We start from the raw sequence: 12582 nt of genomic DNA on the forward strand, positions 1-12582 counted from the left end.
GCTATGAAGCAAGCTGATTAATAATGAGCCATTATGTGAAAAAGCATGTACTAAGTGGCCCTTTAGCAGCATGTGTTAATTCACATCATCACCTGTCAGACACCCCCTGGCTTTCAGTCACCTAGAAAGGCAGAGTTATAGCATGTGGTCGTCCTTGAGAACTGATCCAAGAAAAGACAGTGCACGTTTAAGAAAATAGATGAGTGTGAACTAGATACTGATCTCAAATCAATAGCTGATGGATGTTGCCACATACATCTACAACTGCTGGTTCCGCAGAGAATATAAAAACGTCAATACACTGCCTGTGTATATGATCTCATATTAAATATATGGTTTATATTAGAGCCCGACCATTATTGATTTTTGAGGCTGGTGCCAATAACGATATAAGGGAGTGAAATTTTTTTCCGACTGATTTATATCGGACAATATCTATATATTTTTTTAACGGCAATGATTCGTAGGATGTTATCAAACCCAATACCAAACTTAAAGTCATTACCTCAAGCTGATCCTAACCCGAACCCTGGCCAAAATGAATGTTTATACCAAATGTGAGAGAATGCCCTGGAGGCGTATCGCATTCACAAGGCATAATATGTACTTTGTGAGTTCACACTGAACTTGACCTTTGACCACCAATTTCTAGTCAGGTCATCATTGAGTCCAAGATAATATTTCTACTAAATTTGAAGAAATTCCCTCAAGGCCTTCTTCAGATAATGCGTTCCCGGGATGGGACTCGACGGACTTACTGGCTGCAGGCACTGGCTGTAATTGGCTTGGAGTCATAAAAACTAAAAAAGATTTATCTATCTGTCGACATATATTTTGTCCATTTTTTATAATAGACCTGTGTTTGGTTAAAAGGGGTTCGGCTCTAAGTTATCCATTGATAACCTGAGTGTGCCCTCCATAGATGACTGTGTTTCATTGTAAGTATATAAATATACGTCACTGCTCCATTCTCTGATCACCTCCATTCATATCCTCAACATCAGGTTCAGAAGAAAGGTAAATTCCTCATGTTATTACATCCAATTACTGTGTCAGCATCAGCCATGATACGATGAGCACACTATAACCATTACTGTGCATTAGCAGCAGCTAATTGAACTGGAGTTAATGGGGTTGCACTGATGATTATGACTCAGGAGCCTCGGAAGAACTCATCGGCGAACCTGATCACTTCATACCAAAAAACGTGTTGTTGATGCCTGGTGGGATATGAGGTCTGGCACTGATGGAAATGATGCATTTGTTCAAACTGCTCACACTGCCCATGCTCCAGGTGAAACTGCATTGCAGCTCCTTCACACAAATCTTACAAAACCAGGGGGGGGGAAATGAGAGGCGGGTGGTGTCGTTCCCTCTGCGGACAACACATCAGCCTCAGTGGTTCTCTCTCGCTCCGCGGGACGGTGACGCATCAACACACACACACACGCACACACACACACACACACACGCACACACACACGCACGCACGCACGCACGCACACACACTCACTGGTGCACATTCAGATTTTGGATCCGCTCGCAGGCAGCGGTCCGGCGGCACTGCGACACTCTCTCGCCCCGTTACATCAGCTCATGGAGGTGATGGAGCTGCTCAGCTGCCTGCGGGCTTATGTGCGCAACACACACACACACACACACACACACAGGCGCATCCAACGTCTCAGGTGATGCTGACTGTGCGCAGGCAAACGCTGCATCAGCGATTTTCAGTGACAAACACTATCACCCTCCCTGCAGCACACACACACACACACACACACACACACACACACACACACACACACACACACACACACACACACAAGCAATGAATGGGGAGCATGCACGGACTGAAGCACCCCCCCACCCAGTTCAAATCATATGCACGTCTTACCCTCGGTTATTGCTCCCAGCAGGCTTTCGTTCTCGTCATCCCGAGCAGAGAAGAACTTCAGCATTTTATTTATCCAGTTACATCTGAGAGGAGGAAGGATTCAAGCGGCAGCAGCAGCAGCAGCAGCAGCAGCAGCAGCAGCAGCAGCAGCAGTGGCTTCCCTGGAGGAGGAGGAGGAGGAGGAGGAGGAGGAGGAGGATGGGATGGTCTCTCTCTGCCCCACACTCAGCTGTGATCTCCCTCAGTCCCTCCTCCCCTGTGCTCCTCTGCAGCTCTTTGAACAAACTCAGGAGGTGTGCAGCAATGTCCCTCCCTGTGTCTCCTCATCCCGCAGAGCAGCGAGCGAGCCAAGACAACACAGCTGTGTACGGTGCAGAGATATGCACAGCTCTGCCTGCATGTGAAACCTTGCATATAAGTAAATGTGTGAGGTAAGAGGTCCATGCAAAAAACTTCATCATATAATCTGTCACTTGGCTGAGAACCATCAATCGTCTCAATAAGGCTCCATTCAAATATGATAAATCACTTTTGTTTTAGTTATGAATCTAATAAATGTATTAGACTACTGATGACCTGTAACCCTGACCGTTTAAATGTTTTGTATAAGTGCACAAGCCAGTCTGACTCATTCCGTGTACATATTTCTACTCTGAAAGGTAATCACTTCATCTTTGAATCCAAGTTGACCTTTGACCTCCAGGCACCAAAATCGAATCAGTTCATTCTTGAGTCCAAATGAATATTTGTACAAAATTTCAAGAAAATCCCTCAATGAGTATAAGATATCGCATGGACAGACAGGCGGACAGAGTAATGGATAGATGGAAAACCCTAGAACAGAATGCACAGGGCGACACCACGGTACAGCTTCCTTTTCATCCTTTAATTATAATATATTGTGGGGATTTTACTGAATTATTCTTATTTTTATCATTTCCATTTACTTTCAGTTTTTCCACTAGCATGTCTATGGCTAGAATACCAACTTGCAACGTTCTTTACAGAGATATTAACAGTTTAAATTTTGTGATTACCTTGATATAACTCAGATATGAGATGTGACAGCAGTGCGCCACCTGGAAATGATATTTCATGTCTTGTTACTCATGACCAGTTTAATGTGCTATTAACATTTTACATTCAATTAGCTTTTTGAAAATCATCATGACTGAGTCATATTAATTGATTATAAGTGAGCATCGTAAGAGTCTAAAATAACCATCCCATATTATGTAAATGAGTCCCATATTATATGATTATAACGAGACATTCAATGTACTGTAATGTTTTTTCCATTTGTTTGACCATTTCGCAATTATTACATTTATTCAGTCCAAAGATTTCACGTAAGGAAGTTGACATAATTTATAAACACGTGTGCACAAAATCACATTGAACATTGATTTACATAATTACCAACCAGCAGATGACTTACTGACATTTGTCATAACTGCCTGAAAACAGTGTTACATTACATTTCATTTAGCTGACGCTTTTATCCAAACCGTCTTACAATAAGTGCATCAACCCCGAGGGTACAAACCTAGAACAACAACAATCAAGAAAGTACAATTTCTTCAAAAATAAAGCAAAACTACAAAATGCTATAAGTAAGTGCCATTTAAGTGATACTAAGTTGTAAGTTTCAAAACTTATTATATTTTTTTAAATTTTTTTTAAATGTATTTATTTATTTTTATTCAAGGTATAGTCGGAAGAGGTATGTTTTTAGTTTGCGGCGGAAGATGTGTTAACTTTCTGATGTCCGGATGTCGATGGGGAGCTCGTTCCACCATTAAGGAGCCATGACAGCAAACAGTCGTGATTTTGATGTGTGTTTAGCTCGCAGTGAAGGAGCAACGAGCCGATTGCCTGAAGCTTACTGTCATGTTACATGAACTTCTGATGAAAGAGACCATGAAAATCTCAGATCAATTTGTGTTGCAGTAACATTCATTATCTGTCATGAAGCTTTGTGCCATAAGCCTCTGTCTCAGGAGAAGAGCGGGTAATTAACCAGAAGGTCACTGGTTCAATCCCCAGGGACTGCATTGCTCCTCACAGCTGTGTATGAATGTGTGTAAAAATGGCTGAATGCAACGTGTACCGATGAACAAGACTAGAAAAGCACAATGTAAACACAGCTCCTTTACTATTTACCTTCATCAGACCTGAAATTTCCATTTCATGTCGAACACAAGATGGTCAAGTTGGTGAACATCCCCTTTATGTTTAAAGGTCTTACGCACTAGTTTGATGTTAAGTTTCCAACCACCAGCAGATATCAGAGATCACCAGCAGATATTTGCAACCACCAGTGGACTTTAGGGACAAATCACCAGTCGTGTACCTTACTGTCATTCTGCCTTTTAATCACAAGCCACCCTCTTCTAACGCAGGCCCACTACAGGCTGATCAGATAGGCCTGTGTCCCTGACATCTCAGGGCCCAGCTGGGGTCTTTCCTCCGGACCTAGACCCAATACCTCCGGACCCTTTTATGTCTGGTGCAGGGCTTGTCCCGGAATTCCTATAATTTAGGAATAAGACCCCACGGATCTCCAGTAACTGGATGAATAAAGATCCATCTCACCTGCTCTATAGTCAACTCCAGCTGTCTTCAGACACATCCTCACTGGTTGTAAACTGAGTCTCTCACAAGTTAGTTACACGTGGAGAAAGTATTTTTTTCTCACATTGTGTTGATCAAAGTGTGACCTTAAATAAATAAGCATAAATATGTCTATAGACTGGATAAAAACTACAGAAACTGCGTGAACGTGCTTCACATTACAACTAAAACATCACATCACGTAGCTGTGTGCATCACTGCACGATTCACGTGTTAAGGATTCTACCAATAACACCAGTGATCGAATAAGACAAGGAGAAACAAACACATTCAGTACAAATAGTTCCAATACAAAAAACACAATCAAATAATATTATCAGAACATATTTACATATAAACATTAATAACATAATTTATCAATGTTGTAGACAGAGGTTGTTTACAGGCTCTGGTGCATAAAACAGAGCTTAAAGTTAAGAACAAACACTTCCATCCCATGTTGCACGAAACATCACAACTTTCTTAATGATCAAAGTTCTCCTCATCTTCAGCTCCCACCTGTTTTGCCTCAGTTCTCAGATCAGAACCATTCAGACCAGGTTTCAGGTGATTGTTCTGATCACAGTATCCGGACGAGGTAATCTGCCGTGGCAGCGGCAGTCAGCCGCTCCGATACCGGAGTTGCTGGTGTCCGCCGAGCTGCGGAGGATGGTGCACTGCCAGTGGGAAGGGTTGGGAGATTTCGAGCAGCAGCGGAACAAGGTGAAGATTTTCCTCAGCACGGCCCTCCTCAGCAGGATGTACACCCAGGGGTCCAGGATCTGGTTCCACGTGGCCACACGTATCAGCATCAGCAGAGTGAACGACGCGCTCTCTTCTTTGGCTCTGGCGCTGAGGATGAAGACGTGAATCTGGTGGGGCAAACACAAAAAAGATGGCAGTTGCAGAACTTATTCGTTATGGTTCAAAATAATGGCTCCTCAATCCAGCATCAGCACTTTACAAAACGCAAATTAATAACCACCACTGACGTTCATTGTATTTTATATTTTAATGTAATTTTAATCACCGTACCTCCTATTCTATCTGTATTTAATTTTATTCTGTATTTTACAGGGGTAATATATTTGGTTCTTCTCTTGTTATGTGTTTTGCTGTGAACAATACAATCAATCAATACAGACCTTTAAAAGCAGAAATAGACTAATGCATGATTAACAGTGGTGGTTCTCATGGACAAAGGAGTTAACACTATTATGAATTATTTAACAGAACTGTCTAAGTCTTAATTAAGAAATCCCACTGAGCGCTGAAAAGCTTCATCTTGTGTGTTTTTGTAATCTATGCAAATGCCTCTGTGGAATCATCTTTTATCGCCATAGTAACATAATGAACCTTTAAAGCGGCGAATAATGTTAGTATCACTCATTAGGCTTTTTCACTTGAAGAACAGAGTGATTATAATCCACAAATGTGCAACAGTTCAACACACAGACATCTTTCAAACGATGACTCAACAAGTCATTGACTAAAGTGGAAAATACATTTATTCAAACGTGTGAAAATCAGTGAAGAGCTCAGACAAGGTGTTTGCTTTCTTTTTAAATTCTACTTTAATCTCACTCTGTCATATTCACACAGCGGCGCTTGTTTTGACTTGACTTTCATCATGACAAACTCTGCCTGATCACAGCCATCACAAAATTTAGTGGCAGAAGGAAATGGTTAGGTGTTTTTCTCAATCCCCTATGTACCGACTGTGTTATTGAAAATTCATCATCATACAAAACAGTGTTGAGGAATAACCTACATTTTATTTGAGTACCTTTGAGAATCGGAAGGGCAGTCAGTCAAGCATAAACCTCTCCCAAGGCCCAACAGTCTCCTTATGGAACCATATTTAAATTAATTTGATACATAATATTATTTGGATCTGCACTTAACTTCACAAACGTAAATATAGACATGAGAGAAATCAAAGAGAAATGTTAAATCCATGAGAAGTCAGGCATAAACTCCGAACTCTGGACCTGTACCTAAATGTAATGGGTTCCACTCAGTTCGGGGAAAATCTGTCCAGAAGATTTTGCACTATCCCACCAACTAACAGAATAAAAACATATCCTCATTGTCGGAGGTGAAGTGTTTTTTTCCTGATTTCAATTTGAGGCTGGTGAGTGGTGAGGATATATTGAGCTGATGGAAGTGTACTCTGGGAGTAGCAGCAAGGGATAATTTTAATTGAGAGCCCATTGTGTTTGAAATACATCTCTTGTATGAAAGTGGATATTATGAAGGGCCGTTAATTAGGAGTTCAGGGAAAAGGCCAAACAGTAAACTGTGGAAATGTTTGAGTGCTAAGCGGATAAGAGTCTCAGCAAAAGGGAATGGACAGGTTGCAAATGAATGGCAGCTTTATAGCTATTCTTCAGTCATCTTTTCATGACACGTCACAAATAATGGGACCTAGCAGGTTTTTGTCTGATTTCAAAAGCCATCTCTCTGCCTCATGAAAATGTGCTAACTCATTTTAAGTAACGTCAGCATCTTGAGCCAGCACTCTCAAAGAGCTGCTGCAGTGTCAGCCTGCACTCTGGGATTTTATTAAGCTGAAGATTAATTCTTACCAGCAACGGGCCCCAGCAGACGCAGGACACCAACATGATGGCCAGGAGCTGGCAGATCATCTCTATATGGTAAGAGGTGCCTCTGCAGTGATGCTTGCGGCGGAGTCTGGCCTGCAGCAGGGTGCAGCTTGTCAGAGTGTTGCACACAATGGAGAGCAGCAGGGCCAGCAGCCCGAGCATGGAGAAGAGCAGAGGCAGGAATATGTCCAGCCAGTCTTCAGGTCCCTCCATGTGGAAGAAACAAAAGCTCCTGGAGCTCTGAACCTTGTAGCGCCTCCACGGCAGCGGCAGAACGGCCACCAGGGCAGCGAGCGGCCAAGTGAGACCCAGCAGCCTCTTCATGTGGTGGGGAGCCAGCACGGTGGAGTGGAAGATGGGCCTGGTGACCCCGATGCAGCGCTCCACCGCCATGACACTCCCCAGGAACAAGGGGCTCAGGCCGAAGAACACCAGGCACGCCCCGAAGGCGCCGCACACGATGCTGTGAGGGTCAAACGATTCCCATTTCTTTTGAGAGCTGTAGACAAACATCACCATGGTGCCGTTGATGAGGTGACCCAACAGGTCGGTGACCACCAGGCTGCTGGCGAACAGCAGGAAGGACGCCCTGGACTTGCTGCGGATGCGCTTGTAGGATTTGACCAGGATGAAGATGGCGAGGCTGTTGGAGAAGATGCCCACAGTCATGGTGATGACGGACGACGTGATGGAGTGTTTGCTCTGGTTGCAGGTGCTGCTGTCGAGTCTGACCTCTGACCTGCAGCCTGACTCCGTGCTCTCATTGGTCGACATGGTGGAGAATGAAATCTGAAGGAGAGAGGGTACCTGAGCGATGGGCTCAAAAATATTGATTTTGAACAAAACTTTTGAATTTAAAATATTGTCTGGTGATAGATGTACTTGAAAAAATGATCAGTTCAGCTCACCTCAAAAAAATCAATGACTTCTTACAGACTCACCTTTTTAAGAAAGTGTGAGCATTCAGTTATTTGTTTTTTCTCTTTGGAGCTTACCTAAACCACATATAAATGTATGCATATAAATACATATATGTATACAATGGCTATTAATTCATTTTCCAGCATGTGATTTACAAATTGCTTTTAATTGTTTCTTATTTTTTGCTTTTTAATTGTTTCCCATTGTTTGCCTTCAATTTTTCCTTTAAGGCTTGTAGCCTTACTGTTTTTAAACTACTATTGAAATATTATTATTAGTAGTGTAGTAGTAGTAGTAGTAGTAGTAGTAGGAGTTGTAGTAGTAGTTTTCACAAAATAATGATTTATGAAGCATAAATAGTCTCCTGAAACATGACAAAAGCCACTTCAGTTAACAAAAATGAAATGTTACTTTCCCAGATTGTTATATAAACCTTCTCCAAATAGTGGTAATACAACAAACAACTTATGTTAATGACAGAGGGATGATCGATATGTGGCACTGTTCCTTACCTCAATGTCGTTGCCCTCTCTCACTTCTCTCCATTAACCAGCAGCCTCTTCACTCCCTGTCTTTATTGACAGTCAACAAAACCAAGTGACATCTGCTCAGATCAGCTGTAAACTCCATAGAAACCTTTCCTTTCCCGTTGAGGCAGCGATCTGTGCCACTCGCTCTGTGCGCGTCAGCTGGAGCCAAGTCACAGGGAGCGCGCATCTCAAGAGCCTGAGCAAGTCTGTCACATTCGGGGAGAAAATCTGTGTATCTCAGTGCTCAGTTTGCATGTGCACATACAATGTGAATGGAAGTAACTGTGCCCTGATAAACCTGTTGCCAAAACAAACTAAAGATTAATTGGTTACGCATGACTGTCCCGCTTATTTCTGACAAACTCTTCAATGAGATTGCCTATTCCTTTTTTATTTCCGCTCTATTAATATGGGCTATTTTAATTTGTACTTCTGTAACTATGTGATTGTGAGGCTCCTGAGTCCAAATTGAATCCCTCTTCCCTTCTCCATCCTCTCACTGCTTTTAGTTCATTAAACCTGTTTTGTTTTCAGAAACCTGTTATCAGCAGCTCCATGGTTCCATGGATGTGTCCTTGACAGCATTAAATCCCCCACTGAAGTCATTTTGTTTTTCGCAATTTAAGAAAAGAAACATTTAGTTAAAAAAAAATCTAATTAAATTCCAGGATATATATCGGACTCAAAAAGACTCCACATGCACCTGCTTTGATAAAGGTTTATTTGTGCATTGGTTCAATCATCCGATGGGTTTTGGCTAAACAACCTTTTAAAGTGGAAAGATGTGGAAACCAATTATCTACATTTTCAACATTCCTGCCTGCAGTCCAAACAAAATTTAAGATCACATCAAAAGATCAAAATGTGTTTATTTTAATAGCCAAAGCTTAGACTCAGTTGGCCATTGGCTGTGGGTCACAGCGGTACACTTTCATTGAGCTGCTTATCTGGTTGTTTTCAACAGCCTGCAGTCATTGTGATAAGAAAGCAGAATGAGCGCGGACATGCTTCATTTGAGAAACAGATGCTGGATTCTCCAAATCCAAAATGAAACCTGTCCTGTTCCTTTGCATCTCATTCCTTTTCATCAACTCTGTCTGTTCAGCTTTAAGCATACACTGTCAGGTGGAAGTTGTTTTCGTGAGAGTCTCTGAGTTGCTGCCATGGGTTGTTGCAACAAGGGTATAGGCAAATATATATATGTATATATATATATATGAATGGCTTGGATCGTGTACAGGAGCACCTGCAGGGGTTGTGAAGTTGTGAACGACAGAGCTACAATGCTGACGAACTGACAAACAACTGCTGGCTAACCAACAGGATAGCTGTGGTGGACAAAGAACAGGGGAGTACTGATAGATGTGGAAATCCCAGCGGACAGAAAAAACAGGAAAGAGGAGCACGAGAAGATGAACCCTCAAACTCAGGCCTCTGGTTAAGGACCTGAGCTTGAGGAGGACATAGCACCCCTACCCATTTCTGGAGATCTTCCCCTCAAAAAAGTTTGCAGTAGTTCTTCCCACACTCTTACTTACGTACTCAGCTTGTTGGAACAGCTTAGTATTCAGACAGGATATGTCTGAGTTGTCTTGTGCAGGGTTTGTTCCTCTTAAACGAAGATCGTATTTCTCTGATGAGAAAGTCAAGTTGCCATCGTACTCGACGTTTTCTAGCAGATGTCAACGAGAGAAATAATAAATTCCCACGCACATCACATTCAGAGAAGTGCAGCAATGAACCTGTAAGCTCATCACTCCGATAGACTCCAGCACCAGCATATTGATGTATTATAGATTCTGTCTCCTGACCTCAGCCCAGTGCTGAAACACTTGGCAAATGAGTCAGAAAACCTTTGGGTCACACTCCAGGCTAAAAGCAAATGTCACCTCATTTATAAACCAAATTTCTCATTACCCTTTAGCAATGATTATCATAGGGTATATAAACTGAACTAAATGTTGTTTAGTAACATTTCGCACAAAGAGAGTTGATCGTTTTCCCATTTTATAGTGTGACTGGTTTAAAACTAAAACCATTAACACACACATCCATTTTCTACATGCAGCACTTCTTCTATCGCACACCATTCTCACCCTGCACAGCCATAGGTGCATGATGTGCTTCAATATCTTACCCAATGACACTCCGCGAACTACAGGAGCCAGGGATCGGACTACCGACCTTTTGATTCGTTGACAATCCACTCAAACTCCTGAGCCACAGCTGAACAAAAGAAAGTGTAATACGACGCTATCGGAGTCACCCATTTTTATTTGATATGTTATGTATTATATGTTATATGTAATGCTGTGTATTTATGTAATTTCTGACCAAAACTGTCCCGGGGTTCTTATATCAATGTTCAATCTATGTAAATGCTATTTTCTTTCAATAATCCCATCAGAAGTGACTTTAGTGCTTCCTGGTGCCTGAAGTTTGAAATACTCCTCCACAGGTTAATTTCCTCAGTAATTAGTTGTTGTCTCAAATGTTCTCTTCACTGTCTTTTGCCTTTTCCTCCTACAATATCAGAAAAGTGGAAAGAGAAGGGAGGGGAGTCAGAACCAGGGACGAGCTATAGTCTGAAAAATACTGTAACATTTCTCTTTATGCATTTCATACATTGTTTGTATTTCTTTGGAAATAAAAGCGACTGAAGGGTATTAACCTTTGCTCATAAACTGAAGCAAACAGCTTCTGTCAATTTAGATAAAAAATATACACTTTGTGAAATATTTAAAATGATAAGATTCCCCCTTTAATTGACAAGTTACCACGGCTGTTCACAAGTTCACATGACTTGTAGAAGAAAAGCGTTTCCTTCTGTTTACTTCTGATATTAAGGCACCAGGCAGCTGATGAGCCAGATCCTCGACTGCAGGAAGAAATAGTTTTCAGTCACTGCCGCACAGCTTTCCTTTTTCATGCACATGACCTGATATTTTAAATCTGTGATGGAGTTACTGTTCCTCTCAGTGTAAAAGCAGGATGTCTTGTCCTCTCTTGGTGTTAATGAGACATCTTCTTCCTCTTTCTCGTGTTGCCTAATGGTCACAAATTATCCAACAAGGTGACTCTTGATAAAAATCTTCTCCGAGGTGACATTGCACCTTCAACGTGTGGTGTCGTACAGTATCCATCTGCTGTAATGACGGGCAGCGGAGTGGTCAGTCACAATGCAAGGCCAACGTGGGCATGGGTGCGCAATCACATTCTTTTTTGGAGAGCTTCAAATCAGGCCTGTGTAATGGACTGACTGTCTCAGTGGGGCACAGATGGAGACAGCCGTAGATTGAGGGTTGATGGGAAAATAACTCATAATACAGGCTTCTTGCCAGCAGCAGCAGCAGCATCCACTGCCTTCTGTGTGTCTCCATCTAATCACAAACACTCTTGAGCTGCAAAATTCACAGGTAAGAAAGGTTTGTTCCCTCAGTTCTCACTCGTCCTGTTTCTAGCATTACTTCCTTTCTCCATCTGTCAGCAGAACTGCTATCAGACGAGCACTTAGGTCCAGACATTTGCTGAAACTTTCCAGAGCGACCTACATGTGAGAACGCAAATGACTAGATAGTTGCTCCCAACATTTTTGGAACTTTTCCTTAGAGCCAGAGTCTGTGCAGCAGTGATCGGGAGATGGAGCCACAGTAATGAGGTTCATAACTTAGACTCAGCTGTCACTCATAATGTTTCATCCCACTTGTAGAGCATAGAAAAACTCATCACAACCTCAAACATACCAAGAAAATTCTTGAAAAAACATTAGTGTGATAGGAACTACCAGAAATTACAGAAACCATCTATGAGAAGAACGTGTTTGTTGTGACGTTTTAAGTCCATGTCAGATCCACTAACATGAAGGAAACTGGTCACTTTATGACCAATACTGCAGCATACCACCAGATGGCGCTCCAGACATTTTGGCTTCACTTTTGGGGAGCTGTCATGTCTTCCATCTTTATATACAGTCACTGATGTCACCTGTAGTGCCTACTAGAGTGGCGTCTAGTGG

General features: G+C 42.1%; 1 protein-coding gene across 1 annotated transcript; it reads right to left on the bottom strand.

The window, feature by feature from the left end:
- Positions 1-5073: 5073 nt before the first annotated feature.
- On the bottom strand, positions 5074-7890 carry ptgfr (prostaglandin F receptor (FP)). The gene is made up of 2 exons (XM_061078940.1): positions 7099-7890; positions 5074-5382 (listed from the first exon to the last, which is right to left on the bottom strand). Exons 1-2 carry the CDS (start codon positions 7888-7890, stop codon positions 5074-5076), a joined length of 1101 nt encoding a protein of 366 aa, XP_060934923.1.
- Positions 7891-12582: the final 4692 nt, after the last annotated feature.

Source organism: Limanda limanda, chromosome 9 (assembly GCF_963576545.1).
Source record: "Limanda limanda chromosome 9, fLimLim1.1, whole genome shotgun sequence".
In the NCBI taxonomy this organism is placed as follows: Eukaryota; Metazoa; Chordata; class Actinopteri; order Pleuronectiformes; family Pleuronectidae; genus Limanda; species Limanda limanda.